The sequence below is a fragment of the Plecotus auritus genome, assembly GCF_963455305.1.
Source record: "Plecotus auritus genome assembly, chromosome: 8".
Taxonomy (NCBI): domain Eukaryota; kingdom Metazoa; phylum Chordata; class Mammalia; order Chiroptera; family Vespertilionidae; genus Plecotus; species Plecotus auritus.
This window is the reverse complement of record NC_137782.1, coordinates 52,713,386-52,729,618: the sequence shown is the minus strand read 5'-3', so window position 1 is coordinate 52,729,618 and position 16,233 is coordinate 52,713,386. Positions and strand designations below refer to the sequence as shown.

The 16,233-nt window shown below is 38.2% G+C and overlaps 1 protein-coding gene across 1 annotated transcript in view; it reads right to left on the bottom strand.

The window, feature by feature from the left end:
* PIGN (phosphatidylinositol glycan anchor biosynthesis class N) overlaps positions 1–16,233 on the bottom strand; it is an 84,858-nt gene that overhangs the window by 38,952 nt on the left and 29,673 nt on the right. Inside the window, exons 14-15 of the mRNA XM_080685127.1 lie at positions 10,844–10,922; positions 943–1,125 (exon numbers count right to left, since the gene is read on the bottom strand). Of these exons, the coding sequence (XP_080541253.1) occupies positions 943–1,125; positions 10,844–10,922 (262 nt within the window). The remainder of the gene's footprint in view (positions 1–942; positions 1,126–10,843; positions 10,923–16,233) is intronic.

The following is a 16,233-nucleotide window of genomic DNA, read 5'->3' as shown; positions in this document are numbered from 1 at the left end:
ACACTTCCAAACTCATGCTAACTGATTGATAGGTTTTTAAGAGATTTTATAAAGTGAAGAAAATGTATTTCTTTCAATAGTTCTACAACTAGATGATTAATCTAAGAAATGCATTTTTTTCTGTCATTGGAGAAGCACAGTACAGAAGAAAAAGCTGGATAGCATGGAATGGGTAAATAAGGCAATTCTCAATTTAAAAGTGACTATGTTCCTAATGTTTGTTTGCAAATAAGTCACTTAGAACTTGGAACATATTTCTCCTTACTAATAATTTAATAAATACTGACTGAGTTCTGTGACTAGCTCACAAAAGCCCATTTAATCCACAATAAACTGTGGGACCTAATCTTTATTTGGAACTATGCCCCTATCCAAATCCCAACTTGACATGCTGTCCACACTTCTCTCTCCATTGCCCATCCACAGTGTGTTCGTTCAGTCATTTCTCCCTTCCAACCACCGGCCAAACAAGGAGTTTTTCAATGTAAGTCACCAGAGATGGCCCATGGGTGTTATCACTTGCTCACTGTATGACTATGAGTATGAGCAAAGTACAAAACTTTTCCATGACTTAATTTCACCCCATCTATAAAATGGGAACAATAATTCCATATCTACTTATCAAGGTTGGTAATGCTTAAATAAGATTGTATAAAGAGCTTAACAAAATGCCCAGTTTGTCAACTCGATCCCCAGTGTGGGCACGTGCAGAAGGCAGCCAGTCAATGATTCTCTCTCACCATTTATGTTTCTATCTCTCTATCCCTCTCCCTTCCTTCCTGAAATCAATAAAAATATATTTAAAAAATAAATAAAAGACAAGAGTTTAGTACAACTTGCACAATGTATGAACTCATTACAGTTGAGTTTATTCAGTTTCTTTGCTCAGTCTTTGTGATTTTACACCAACATCTAAATTATCATGATATTTTCTAAACATACCTTAACTTCTTTACTAACACTTCTGGTAAGGCTGGAATGAGACTTGATAATCAACAAAGAAGCATAAGATGCCCATCCAACAAAACCAAGCAGAACATTGATGCCCAAAAAGAATCTGTCATAAGTGTGATAATAGGACAATCCTTCCAATGAGAGATGAATCAGCTCCATGCAAAGGAAGACCTAGGGAGAAAGAAAAATGTAACTTGCCACATGGGATGAATAAAAAAACCTAAGTTTCAAAGGAAGAAAAATTACTAAAATCAGAGTAACTATAGACAATCAAAAAAAGATTTTAATTGTTCAAGGATCTTCTTGCAAAGTACAAGAAAAATCCTATATAATAATGAGGGAATATGCTAATTGACCGTCACGTCCTCACAAGATGGCAGTGCCCACAGCCACAAGATGGCGGCACCCAGTCGCCTCAGCCCCGCCGGGGTCCACCTGCCACTGGAGTCTCCCAGTCCCTTCTGTCTGGAGAGGGTGCAGGCTGGGCTGAGGGACCCTCCCATCCCCATGCACGAATTTCATGCACCGGGCCACTAGTTCTTGAATAAAATGAATTTTTAAATATTGATAAGAAAGGGCACCTTAAATGTAAACTATGACATGTGTAGAGATTTAAAATGTTTCATTTTGTTGAAATTATTTTCAGGTAACAGATTAAAGAAAGAAATAAAGGCTCTCTAATATAGGTCCCAAATAATAAACATGCCCACCTGTATATCATTTTTGACTTTCTCATATTAGATTACCAAAATCAGTCATAAAACATCATTAAAATATGCTGAATATTTCAGAGAATAGCTTATTTTAAAACCATGACAAAAAAAAAGGCATTAGATATGCATGGTATTACATAGGCAATTTTAGAAACTGAAAACAGAATTCTTTTCTACTTTAAAACTATATGACCATTTAACAAAGAGAAAGTTGATGAAAGGCATAGTGTGGTAGGAGCTGGGAAAAGTCAGAGCCTCTATATGAATCAGCAGACTTCTGATAATGTGTTGATAATTCCAAATGTACAAATATATCACATTCTAAAATGCTGTGCAGAAAACAAGCTCTGCTGTTGCCATTTAAGGCATAGGAGCTTAGAAAATACTAAGAGTTTCATTGGGAAAGTGGTGGCTTAAGAATCTCAATGTTATAGCTAAGACATGAATCCCAGCTTCCAAGTGACAACTTTTTCAGTTGCCAGAAATACATTGTGCCTTCTAACAAACACAGTTTAAAAAGTTAAACTTGAGAGAAAGGAAGATGGGTGCCGATGGGAAGGCAGACTGCAAGATTCTGTGTGAGTGAGAAAACAAAGGGAGAGTGTGTGGTCGCATGGAGATTGTTTGTTGGTGGGTTGAGAGAGAGCTATACTCCAGGAGACAGTGGAGGACTGCTGGACGGGGCTCCCCCAACCTGGCAGCCCCCACTGCTACTGGGTTCCCTCCCAGAGCAACCGGCTCGGACGCCGAGACCGTCCCATCTTGAAGGGGAAACTAAATGTTATCGGAAGCCTGAAAATCAACAACTACGGCACCCACCGAATAGCTGCAAACCCAAGAACATCTGTCCCCAATTGGTGCAAACACACGGCTTCAGAGGAGCTCTACACTCCACCACGGAAAGGTCAGATTTCTCCTGGAATAAGGTGAGGTCTCTGGTCCCAGTAGGAGAGAGAAACAAACACACTGCGGGAGCTGGAGGACCTGGGGAAGTCTGCACCTAGAAAAATCCTTGGCTGTTGGGGCTGGCATGATCTGTGAATGTGGAAGGGGGTCCTCAGAGCTGCTAACAGAAGCTTGATCTGACGCAAAGGACAGCCTAAAAATTTTAAAAGTGTGCCGGCTGCTTAGACCCAACGGGGAAAAAGAGTCTGCACAGACCTGCGTGTAGCCCCGGAGTTCGCACACTTACTGTGGCTCTTTTTTTTTCCTGTTTTTTTTTTTCCTCTTTAAATCCTTACTTCTGATAACTAAGCTCAACACAAAGGATCATCCAACTGGGGACACCCTAAGAGACTGCAGAGGAAAGTTGTTTTTCTGGAACCTGGGGATCAGAGTGGGAAATAACCATCAGAGAACCAGCTCTGGGGCAACCCACTCCCACAAACCGGTATTGAGTGCCAAAGGGAAAGCAGGATCTAAGCCAGCTGTGGGCAAACTACAGCCCGCGGGCCGGATCCGGCCCGTTCGGCTGTTCTATCTGGCCCGCAGAACCGAAAGAGCGGAGGGTTCTCTTGCTCTCCCCTCCACTCCTTTACTTTGAATTTATATTAGTTCACACAAACACTCCATCCATGCTTTTGTTCCGGCCCTCCGGTCCAGTTTAAGAACCCATTGTGGCCCTCGAGTCAAAAAGTTTGCCCACCCCCGATCTAAGCACTGGCTAGAGAGGACCTATAGACCCGGAGGTCAATCCAGAAACACTGCCACTTAGGGGTTGAATCACAAATTGACTCTTGTGTAAACACAAATAAAGGAATACAAGAAATTAAGACACACTGCCTGCTTAAAAATTAGGACTGGCTAACAACACTGAGGAGTAGTGGAATGCAGGGAACTACGATACTGTCCTGACTAGGAAACGGGTGTGCCAAACAGAACAGTGGAGGAAGTGAATGACCTTCACTACTGTACATTTTTATTTTTATTTATTTTTATTTTTTTTCATCTTTTACTTAAGAAACTAATTTTTTTTCCTCATTTGATTTCACTTTTTAATTATTACATTTTTATTTTCAATCAGTATTATTACTACTACTATTTTACCTTTATTTTTTTTTAAAGTGTCATTTTAGCCCTAACTGGTTTGGCTCAGTGGATAGAGCATCAGCCTGGGAACTGAAGGGTCCCAGGTTCGATTCTCGTCAAGGGAATGTACCTTGGTTGCGGGCACATCCCCAGTGGGGAGTGTGCAAGAGGCAGCTGAATCGATGTTTCTCTCTCATCGATGTTTCTAACTCTCTATACCTCTCCTTTCCTCTCTGTAAAAAAATCAATAAGATATATTAAAAAAATATTATAAAAAAAATAAAGTGTCATTTTATTTTCTCTTTATTTTACTTTGGGATTAGTGTTCTACATTCTATTTTCATCTTTCCTTTAGCATCATTTTACTCTATCTCAACTTAACCTTTATGCCATCACTATCTTCCTAACTTTTCCCCTTTTGTTGTCCTGTTTCTCTTACCTGTTTCCTGCTTTAGATTTTCCCTATTCTTTCTTTTTACCCCCTGCTAAAATTTCACCCTACTTATATATCTAATTTCCAATCCCCTGCTCCAAGTCCATACACACCTCTCTCTTCTCTGTCTTCACTATCCAAAAATTTCTTTTTCTCTCTGTCCTTTTGTTGTTGTTTGCTTGATTGTTGATTATATTGATTGTTTATGCTTGTTTGTGAGACTGTTTTGCTTATTCTTTTCTTTTGTTTGTTTTGTTTTTGTTTGTTTTTTGCTTCTGTTTTCCCTCGCCTCGCTTGATATTAGTTGTTGTTTGTAGTTTGTATTCATCTCCAGGTACTTGTTGCTGGCATTTGTTGAGAATAGTGGCTATTCTATTGGAGTTTTCTCCCCATATATATACTTAGTTCCCCTCTTCTTTTTTATTCTCTTTCTTTTCTCTCTTACTTTTATCCTTTTCCCAATTTCATTTTTGCACTCCTTTCTTTTTTTCTCTCTCTTCTTCTTTCTCTCCTATCCTCTAATTTGCCTTTCTCTGGTGGTCACCTTTATTTGGGGTTATTAATATAGTTCATACATTTCTGTTCAGTGCCTTGTGCATTGTACCTGGTTGTGTTGTATTCTGTGCCTTTAAATCAACGCAGGAGAGAGAGAACTACATAACCAGACATCCAGAGAAGAGAGACCATGGGGAGACAAAGAAACAGCCTGCATATGAAAGAAAAGCAGGCATCACCAGAAAAGGAAGTAAATGAAATGGAGGCAAGCAACCTGTCAGAGAAAGAATTCAGAGAAATGGTCATAAGGTGGCTGAAAAAAATGTAAGACAAATTCGACAATATGTGTAAGAACCAAGAGGAAATGAAGAACCAAGAAGAAATGAAAAATTACATCAATGCTGTATAGAACTCAATAGAAAGTATCAAGAGTAGACTTGAAGAAGCAGAGGATGCATCAGTGAGCTAGAAGACATGGTAGGAAAAAATACCCAAGTAGAGCAGCTTCTAGAAAAAAAAAAATTAAAAAGCAGGAGGAGAGCCCAAGGGAACTTTGGGAGAACACGAAACAAAACAACATCCACATAATAGGGGTGCCAGAAGGAGAGGAAACGGAGCAAGGAATAGAAAACCTGTTTGAAGAAATAATGACAAAAACTTCCCTGATATAGGGAAGAAAAAACCCACACAAATCCAAGAAGCTCACAGAGTCCCAAGCAAAATGAACCCCAAAAGACTGATGCCAAGGTACATTATAATTAAATTGGCAAATACCAACGACAAAGTATGAATCTTAAAAGCGGCAAGAGAGAGACAGAAAGTTACCTACAAAGGAACCCCTATCAGACTAGCGACTGATTTCTCAACAGAAACTCATCAGGCCAGAAGAGAATGGAATGAAATATACAAAGTCATGCAAAGGAAGGGTCTGAATCCAAGAATACTGTACCCAGCAAGGCTATCAATCAAAATTGAAGGTGAAATCAGGAGCTTCACAGACAAAAAAGGACTAAGGGAATTTATTACCACCAAACCAGCAATGCAAGAAATGCTAAAGGGTCTGCTGTAAAAAAAAAAAAAAAAATAGGAAGTGAAGAAGGAACACAGGGGTAAAGAATAAAAATGGCAACAAATAAGCACCTATCAATAATAACTTTAAATGTAAATAAATTAAATGCCCCAATCAAAAGACATAGGGTAACAGACTGGATAAGAAAACACGACCCATATATCTGCTGTCTATAAGAAACCCACCTCAGAAAAAAAGAGGCACACAGACTGAGGGTGAAGGAATTGAAAAAGGTTTTTCAGGCAAATGGAAATGAAAAAAAAGCTGGGGTAGTAATACTTATATCTGACAAATTAGATCTCAAAGTGAAGGACATAACAAGAGATAAGGAAGGCCACTTCATAATAATAAAGGGAGCAATCCAACAAGAAGAAATAACTCTGGTAAACATATATACACCCAATACAGGAGCACCCAAATACATAAAAAAACTCCTGGAGGATATCAAGGGAGAGATTGACAGAAATACAATCATAGTAGGAGACTTTAATACCCCACTATCACCATTGGACAAATCCTCTAAACAAAAAATCAGCAGAGAAACATCAATCCTAAATGACTCACTAAACCAGATGGAATTAATTGACATCTTCAGAACATTTCACCCCAAAGCCACAGAATATACATTCTTCTCAAGTGCCCATTGGTCATTTTCAAAGATAGACCATATGTTGGGTCATAGGCAAAGTCTCTTCGAATTCAAGAACATATAAATCATATCAAACATCTTCTCAGATCACAGTGGCATAAAACTGGAAATCAACTACAATAAAAACAATCCAAAAAAATCAAACACATGGAGACTAAACAGCATGCTATTAAACAATGACTGGGTTACCAGAGAGATCAAAGAACAAATAAAAAACATCAAGGTAACAAATGACAATGAAAACACAACAATCCAAAACCTATGGGACACAGTGAAAGCAGTCTTGAGAGGGAAGTTCATAGCTCTACAAGCCTACCGCAAAAAACAAGAAACAATGGTAATAAATTGCCTAATCCTACAATTCAAAGAGTTAGAAAGAGAGCAACAAGAAAAGCCCAGTGTAAGCAGAAGGAAGGAAATAATAAAGATCAGAGTGGAGATAAACGACATTGAGACCAAAAAAAAACAATACAAAAGATCAACAAAACCGAGAGCTGGTTCTCTAAAAGGATAAACAAGATTGATGAACCTCTAGCCAGGCTCACCAAGAAGCAAAGAGAAAGGACCCAAATAAACAAAATCAGAAATGAAAGAGGAGAAATAACAACAGACCCCACCGACATACAAAGGATTGTTAAAAAATACTATGAACAATTCTATTCCAACAAACTGGACAACCTGGAGGAAATGGACATATTCCTAGAAAAATACAACCTTCCAAAACTCAATCAGGAAGAATCTAAACATTTCAATAGGCCAATAACTATGGAAAAAATTGAAGCAGTCATCAAAAAGCTTCCAGCAAACAAAAGCCCAGGGCCAGATGGCTTCACAGGGGAGTTTTACCAAACATTCAAGGAAGAACTAAAACCTATCCTCCTCAGACTATTCCAAAAAATTCAAGAGGAAGGAACACTTTCAAGCTCATTCTATGAAGCCAGCATCACCCTAATACCAAAACCAGATAAAGACAACACAATGAAAGAGAATTACAGGCCAATATCCCTCATGAACATAGATGCCAAAATCCTCAACAGAATTCTAGCAAATCGGATCCAGCACTACAACAGAAAGATCATACACCATGACCAAGTAGGATTTATCCCAGGAATGCAAGGATGGTACACTATCCACAAATCAATAAACATGATACATCACATAAACAAATTGAGAGATAAAAATCACAGTCATATCAATTGATGCAGAAAAAGCATTTGACAAAATCCAACACCCTTTCTTGATAAAAACTCTCAACAAGGTGGGAATAGAAGGATCATACCTCAACATAATAAAAGCCATATATGATAAACCCACAGCCAACATCATACTCAATGGGCAAAAACTAAAACCATTTCCCCTAAGAACAGGAACTAGACAGGGATGCCCACTCTCACCACTCCTGTTTGACATAGTAATGAAGTACTAGCCATTGCAATTAGACAAGAAGAAGAAATAAAAGGCATCCAAATTGGAAAAGAAGAAGTAAAGCTGTCCTTATTTGCAGATGACATGATATTGTTCATAAAAAACCCAAAAGACTCCATCAAAAAACTAATAGACTTAATAATTTGGCAATGTAGCAGGATACAAAATTAACGCCAAGAAATCTATGGCATTTCTATACACCAATAGTGAACTTACAGAGAGACTAAAAAAGCAATCCCATTTACCATCGCACCAAAAAAATTAAGATACCTATGAATAAATTTAACTAACGAGGTAAAAGACCTATACGCGGAAAACTACAGGACACTGAAAAAAGAGATAGAGGAAGACATAAACAGATGGAAGAACGTACCATGTTCATGGATTGGTAGAATCAACATCATTAAAATGTCCATACTACCCAAAGAAATCTATAGTTTCAATGCAGTCCCCATTAAAATACCAATGGCATATTTCACAGACCTAGAAAGAACTCTCCAAAATTCATCTGGAATAAAAAAAAAGACCCTGAATAGCCACAGCAATCCTGAGAAAGAAGAATAAAGTAGGAGGGATCTCAATACCAGATTTCAAGCTGTATTACAAAGCCACTGTTCTCAAAACAGCCTGGTACTGGCACAAGAACAGACATATAGACAATTGGAATAGATTAGAGAACCCAGATGTCGACGCAAACCACTATACTCACTTAATATTTGACAAAGGAGGCATGAACATACAATGGAGTCAAGACAGTCTCTTCAATAAATAGTGTTGGGAAAATTGGACAGATACATGCAAAAAAATGAAACTAGACCACCAACTTACACCATACACAAAAATTAACTCAAAATGGATAAAGGACTTAAACATAAGATGGGAAACCATAAAAATTCTAGAGGAATCCACAGGCAGCAAAATCTCAGACATATGCCGAAGCAATTTCTTCACCGATACGGCTCCTAGGGCAATGGAAACTGAAGAGAAAATAAACAAATGGGACTACATCAAAATAAAAAGCTTTTGTACAGCAAAAGAAACCATCAACAAAACAACAAGAAAGCCCACTGTATGGGAGAAAATATTTGCAAATGTTATCACTGATAAAGGTTTAATCTCCAACATCTACAGGGAACTTAAGCAACTCAATAAAAGGATGATAAATGATCCAATAAAAAAGTGGGCAAACGACCTAAATAGAATCTTTTCAAAAGAATACAGAAGGAAGGCCAAGAGACATATGAAAACATGCTTAAAGTCACTAATTATCCGAGAGATGCAAATCAAAACAACAATGTGGTACCATCTCACACCTGTCAGAATGGCAATCATCAACAAATCAACAAACGACAAGTGCTGGCGAGGATGCGGAGAAAAAGGAACCCTCGTGCACTGCTGTTGGGAATGCAGACTGGTGCAGCCACTGTGGAGAACAGTATGGATTTTCCTCAAAAAACTAAAAATGGAACTCCCATTTGACCCTGTGATTCCACTTCTAGAAATATATCCCAAGAAACTAGAAACACCAATCAGAAAGGATATATGCACCCGTATGTTCATAGCAGTACAATTCACCATAGCTAAGATTTGGAAACAGCCCAAATGCCCATCAGCAGATGAGTGGATTAGAAAACTATGGTACATCTACACAATGGAATACTATGCTGCTATAAAAAAGAAGGAATTCTTAACATTTGCAGCAGCATGGATGGACCTGGAGAGCATTATGTTAAGTGAAATAAGCCAGGCAATGAAAGAAAAATACCACATGATCTCACCCATTTATGGAAAATAAAGAACATTATAACCTGATAAACAAAAAGATAGATACAGAGGCAGGAAAGCACTGAACAGACTGTCAAATTACAGTGGGAAAGCAGGGGATTGTTGGCGAGGAGGGGAAAGAGATCAACGAAAGGACTTGTATGCATGCATATAAGCACAACAAATGGACACAAGACACTGGGTGGGGGGGTGGGATGAGGGCATGAGACAGGAAGTAGGGGAGGCTGGGGGAAGGTCAAGGGGGAAAAAAAGGAGATATATGTACTACCACATGCAATACTTTAAACAATAAAGAAATATTAAAATAATAAAAACTTGAAAAAAAAATAAAATGCTATTCATAAGTAAGGTGACAGAAACTTGGATTATACCTTTTCCTTATAGAAAATAGCAACTGTTCATTTCCAATGCTAACCCCAAAACATCTACCCATAATTCCTCTGAAATAAGAGAAGTATGTCCAGGGCTAAAGCAGCTACTTAAGAAAGTCATCCCTGCCCTGACCAGTTTGGCTCAGTGGATAGAGCATCAGCCTGTGGACTGAAGGGTCCCAGGTTCAATTCCGGCCAAGGGCATGTACTTTGGTTGAGGGCACATCCCCAGTGGGGGGTGTTCAGGAGGCAGGTGATCAATGTTTCTCTCTCATCGATGTTTCTAACTCTCTACCATTCTCCCTTTCCCTCCCCCTTCCTCTCTGTAAAGAAATCAATAAAATATATTTTTAAAAAAAGAAAAGAAAAAGAAAGTCAGTCGTTACTTGAGGGTTCAGTAAAGCTCCCTGGCCTGCCCATCTTGCTCTCCATTGCCACATCGGGTCCTTCTCCACACCCAAAATGGTGATTAGCTACTTATATATACAATAGAGGTCCAGTGCACAGATTCGTGCATCAGTGGGGTCCCTCATCTTGGCTTGTGCCCTCTTGCAATCTAGGACCCCTCAGGGGATGTTGGACTGCTGATTTCGACATCCCCTGAGGGAAATAGTATTGCGTGAAGCGGCAGGCAGCCAGGGAAGAGCCTGAGCCCAGGCTGGGCGCTGTGCCGCTCCTGCTCAGTAGCGCTGCCACGGAGGCAGGAGAGGCTTGCGCTGCCGCAGCTGCACGTGCCAGCCGTGAGTCTGGCGCCCGTTGGTCAGCTGAGTGGCACTCACGCTGTGGGAGTGCACTGACCACCAGGGGGCAGTTCCTGCATTGAGCATCTGCCCCCTGGTGGTCAGTGCACATCATAGCAACTGGTCGACTGGTTGTTTGGTCATTCAGGCTTTTATATATATAGAAGGCCTGCATACTTACTGCTTCATCATAATTTTCCTGTTTTATATAAGATCTTGCTTTTCTTAAAATGTCAAGCTGTTTAGAATCGGAAAGCAACCTGTAAGAGAAAAAAAAAAGGTTAGGTTTAAAATGTTTCTTCATTTCAATTATATTTTTTTCTTTTTCTTTTCATTTTTTGCTTAAATGAAAATTAAAGGATGGTGAAAATTGAGAAAATAAAAAAAGAAAGGAAGAAATTAACCTTGAGCTAAATTGTATTATTCTAGGTTATCTGAACTTCTCTAAGAAATAGCTTATAGTTAAATTTGGTTTAAAAAAAAATTTGGTTTTCAATTGCCAAACTACACTTATGACAGTCAGATAATACATCATTTTGAAGAAGTGTAATACTCCAGCTAACAAAGAAATTCTGACTAAATGAACATAATTAATGGTACAGCAATGTGAATCCCATCACTCAGACCCCCAAGTGCTCAGTCCCCCACTGCTCAGCCCCCAGTGCTCCTGGCAGAAACAACAGACTAGGCAGAGCCATCCTGGTGCTTTGTGCCTGAGTCAGACAGCCCAAGAACTGTCTATCAAAGAGCCCCAGGCACAGCCTAACCAACAATCAAATTTAGCAAACACTTTGAACCTATTTGCCATTCTTTTCCTATATCATATATCTTTTTGATATTTTTTCTACTAGTGGCCCGGTGCACGAATTCGTGCACATTGAAAGGAAATTAATTAGAAGAAATATTTTAATATCACTATTTGCCCTTTCTCTATAATAGAAGTGTCAATCACATTCATGATCAACGATAGATTGAAACACGTGTGCAATTGGTGCCAGCAAGAGTTTTATATGTATTGCACATGTGAGACTCAACTTAGCCTTTTATAGCTATAGAATAAACTTGCTTAATTAGACCTGCTTTCTGATTTAGCTAAACTTTTTCCAGCCCAGTGAAGCACCCCAAACTTCTCTTTCAGGTAATTGTCAGCAACACAGCAGTAAATATCAAAACAAAACAGATTATTATTGTAGATTATGCAGGGAGAACAAAGGGTAAAATATTTAACTGCAGCAGTGTTTGACTATATTCTGTGCAGTGAGAAAACCTGAAGTCATTTTCAAGTTCCACCATTTCTTACTTCTTTTCGGTCAGGTCAAGTTTCTAAGCTTTCTAAATCTCCGTTTTCTGGAAAATAGGATTCCACCGAGTCTCCCATCTACTTATTCCAGGACTTCTGTGAGGATCAAATGAGATGAGGCACAGGAAAATGCTTCACAGACATTTGGTTAAAGTGTAAAATGTTTGCACCTGGCTATAAAGCAAGTCATGTTCCTGGGCTGAAGAAACTCCACGGAGGCTAGTCACTAGGGAGAGGAAGCCAGGAGTTGCTATGTGATGTCATTTACCCAGCAACCACAGTCACCGTTTCCAGGCTGGGCTGGGCTGGGCTGGGCTGGGGGCCGCATTTTGCACCATGGGGTCTCGCCAGTGTCAGCTGCAATTTGGTGGCTGTTGCTCTGGGGTGGCGGCAGAGACTGTGTCCCACTTAAGGGAAGTCGAGTGTTGCTTTGTGGCACCAGGTCGCTATGCCATTTCTCTGTAAATGGCCAGTGCGTGTCACGGCAGCTCCTGCATTGAGCGTCTGCCCCCAGTGGTCAGTGCACATCATAGTGACTGGGCAGATGGTCGAACATTTAGCATATTAGCCTTATATATATATAGATTTCAATAGCTGCTAAATTAAATATTGGCACTTTCACATGGTGTGCCATAATATGATCACATATCTTCCTTCTACTTGGTTCTGGTAGTTTCTGAAGAAACAAGATTGAGACTTGTAGGAATTAAATCTTTGAAGCAATGTTATTGATTTGGGTGGGGGTCACAGACTTCTTTCAGAATTTGAAACTCTGCCTAGAAAATGAACATAATCTGAAATCTTACATATAACTTCTGAAAATTCATAAATCCCAGAAGCTCATTTACAAACCCTCTAGAAATCTCTAGGAACCTATACCTACACCCAGGCTCCCAGAGCTTTCCACTCAGGGGAACCCCACTGCTGTTTCAGACTGCAGGAAAATTCACCACCCCTGGACTCACTGGAATTTGGAGGAAAAAGGTACCAGGGAGCAGGAACACATGAAAGAAAAGTTACTTCAAAATATTGCCATGACCTAGTTCTCTGTCATTCAGACACAACACATTTTGGGATATTTTCCTAAAAGTCTTAGAAATGGAATTACGGGGTCAGAGGGCACATGCACTCTTTGAAGGCCCCATCTAAGTAGAATTTTCCAAATTCTGATAAAACCCTTCTAATTGCTCTCCCTCCCCTTGCTCTGATCCACTCGGCCTCCTGACATACTGAGTGTATCTTCTAACTTACGTGAAATTGATGTGGGCATCTCAGTGTATCTTCTAACTTACGTGAAATTGATGTGGGCATCTCACTGCCTACTTCATCAGTTCTAAACTCTCTGGACTCTTCATGACCATCTTCTATTCTTAATTTCCCAAATGTACACCCTCAGGAATAAAGTGGTTGAACTTTTCATTTGTCACCAATCTTGTAATAACATTTGAGTTCTTATTCATAAAGATCCTCTCCTTTTCTGCTTTCCAAAATCCAATCTTCAGCATCCTTTATGATCCACTCCAAATCTTACCTCACACCATTAGCACTTTAGTGTGGTCTAATGAGCAATTTATTTCTCTTCAATTAAATTTTAACCTCCGTGTGGGCCATTAATTATTTACATTAATATCCACAATAATACTTAGCAAAGTGCTAAGCACATAAAATGAATCAATAAATATTAATTGATTAAAATGCTATCAAAAGATTGCAGGCCTAAAAAAGGAAGAGAAATAAGAGAGTAATATACAGTGCCCTTCTTAAAACACCTAATGATTTGCTAAATTAAAGGATAAAAAGAAAGTTGGTCTAGAACTAAATTACTTCAGAGTCCTAAAAAGAATGAGAGAAAAAAACATTTTAAAAGAGAAATATTTATGTTACATTAATGAATTCCATTACATTGTATTAAATATGAAGTACTTAGGTAAAGCAACCAGGATCGAGCTAATTTATATTTCTCCTAAATAGACTATTTATAAACCTTGGGACATATCAAAGGTTAGGAATATGTCGGGAATTCATCAAAATGTTCTCTACCAACCTCACTGCTGCATTATGACGATTAAAGATTCTTAGGAAAATCTTGTCCCCCAATATAATTTTCTTTTAGTTTTCCATAAGTTAAGAAGGGGTACAAAACAAATCTTGGTATTGTGTATTTTAAACATAAAGAAGTTTTGTGAAAAATGTAGAGTCCAGAACATAAGGTACAATATATTAACATTTATGTTAAAAAGACAAAACAAGTAACAGCAGCAGCATAAGGGGGGTTGGCAGGGGAGTAATCAGAGAACTATCATCTATAAATTAAAATTAATAAAGGAATCTGCATGTTTCAACATGGATAAATCTTGAAAATCATACAGAATGGGAAAAAGAATTGTATTATATATGAAGTACCAATTAAAAATCGGTAGATTTTTAAAATAGGGATTCAATTATATTACATCATTTTATCTTAAGAAAAAAGAGGATCTAAAGAAACATAGTCAAATGTTACCATTTGTTAAACATGGATTGTGGGTACAAAGATTTTTGCTATATTCTCCATTTTCTTCAACATGTTTGAAGTACTTCAAAATTAAAATTTAAAATGTTAGCATCCTGGCAGTGTTGCTAAGTGGTTAGAGTGTCGGGCCATGCACCGAAGGGTTTCGGGTTTGATCCCAGTCAAGGGCACATACCTGGGTTGCGGGTTCACTTCCTGCCCCTGGTCAGGGTGTGTGCATGAGGCAACCAGTCGATGTGTCCCTCTCACATTAATGATTCTCTCTCTCTCTCTCTCTCTCTCTCTCTCTCTCTCTCTCTCTCCATCCCCCTTCCCCCTTCCTTCCTCCCTCTCTCCCTTCCACTCTCTCTGAAAAGCAATGGGAAAAATAATCTTAGGTGAGGATTAACAAAAATAAAAATAGGATTATTCAAAAATCTTATCATTGATTATTTAGGATGAACTATTGTTTGGAGGACAAAATCTCCTTAAATGCTGCCCTTTAAAGTATTATATCTTCTTACTAAGATTTTTATTGCAAAAATAATTGTTGCAGCCGAAACCGGTTTGGCTCAGTGGATAGAGCGTCAGCCTGCGGACTGAGAGGTCCCAGGTTCGATTCCGGTCAAGGGCATGTACCTTGGTTGCGGGCACATCCCCAGTGGGGGGTGTGCAGGAGGCAGCTGGTCGATGTTTCTCTCTCATTGATGTTTCTAACTCTCTATCCCTCTCCCTTCCTCTCTGTAAGAAATCAATAAAATATATTTAAAAAAAAATAATTGTTGCATATACACATAATATTTTAAAGACACCTAGTAAGATCCAGTATATTTCTTTTTATAATATCTTATATTAAAGAAAAAATATTTCAAGAAGATAAAGACAGAGAAAGCAGGATAAAAAAATTATTTCTAGAATAATTTGCATTCTTTAGAATGATTAATAATGTAGAATCATGTTATTTTTCATGTCATTACTGAGTAAATGGATCTTTTTCTATGTATGTATGTATGTGATGTGTAAAAGTTACCTTTTAAAGTTTTAGGGCATTTTTAAGATAGAAAACTATATTTCTAGCAAATAATTAGTACATTGGATGGATGAAGTGGTAGAAAGATTGACATTAAAACCAGTATTTAAATTTAGCCTATGGGAGGAATTTTTTTTTTTTAATTTCTTTATTGATTAAGGAATTACATATGTGTCCTCATCCCTATGGGAGGAACTTTTAATTATGATAGCCTAAAAGAAACAAATACATTAAAAAGAATCAAAGTATTTTTTGCCATTTTAGTAGAAAATACATTTAAATATTGTGTTAAAATTTAAGTTCTCTGAATTTACATAGTGAGTTTTAAATAAAAGATAACATGTTTTTGCTTCTATTGGCAAGGTACAATAATCTCCTTCCCATTTTCATTTTTTTCTAAAATATTTCTTAAGAGACCTTAATTGTTCTTTCTTAATTTCATGAATTTTTTCTTTTAAAGTTTTTCTTGTCTTCCTTTGACCTCTACAGTATAGTACACACTTAAATATAAAGTGTTTTTCCTCATTTTTAAAATGCTTTCACATGGAGGCAAACCTTTCATGCTTCTTCCAGTCATGTAGCTCCACCTTCTGGTCAACCCTTGGAATAACACTGGGATCCACTGGACCCAATTTTAGTTTTGAGTTTCTTTTTTCAACAGTTCTATATGTACGAATGGCTATTTCATTATTTTATTCTTTCTCACAGGTCTTTAAAATATCAAAAATAAAATGTACTTACTTTTTAAGG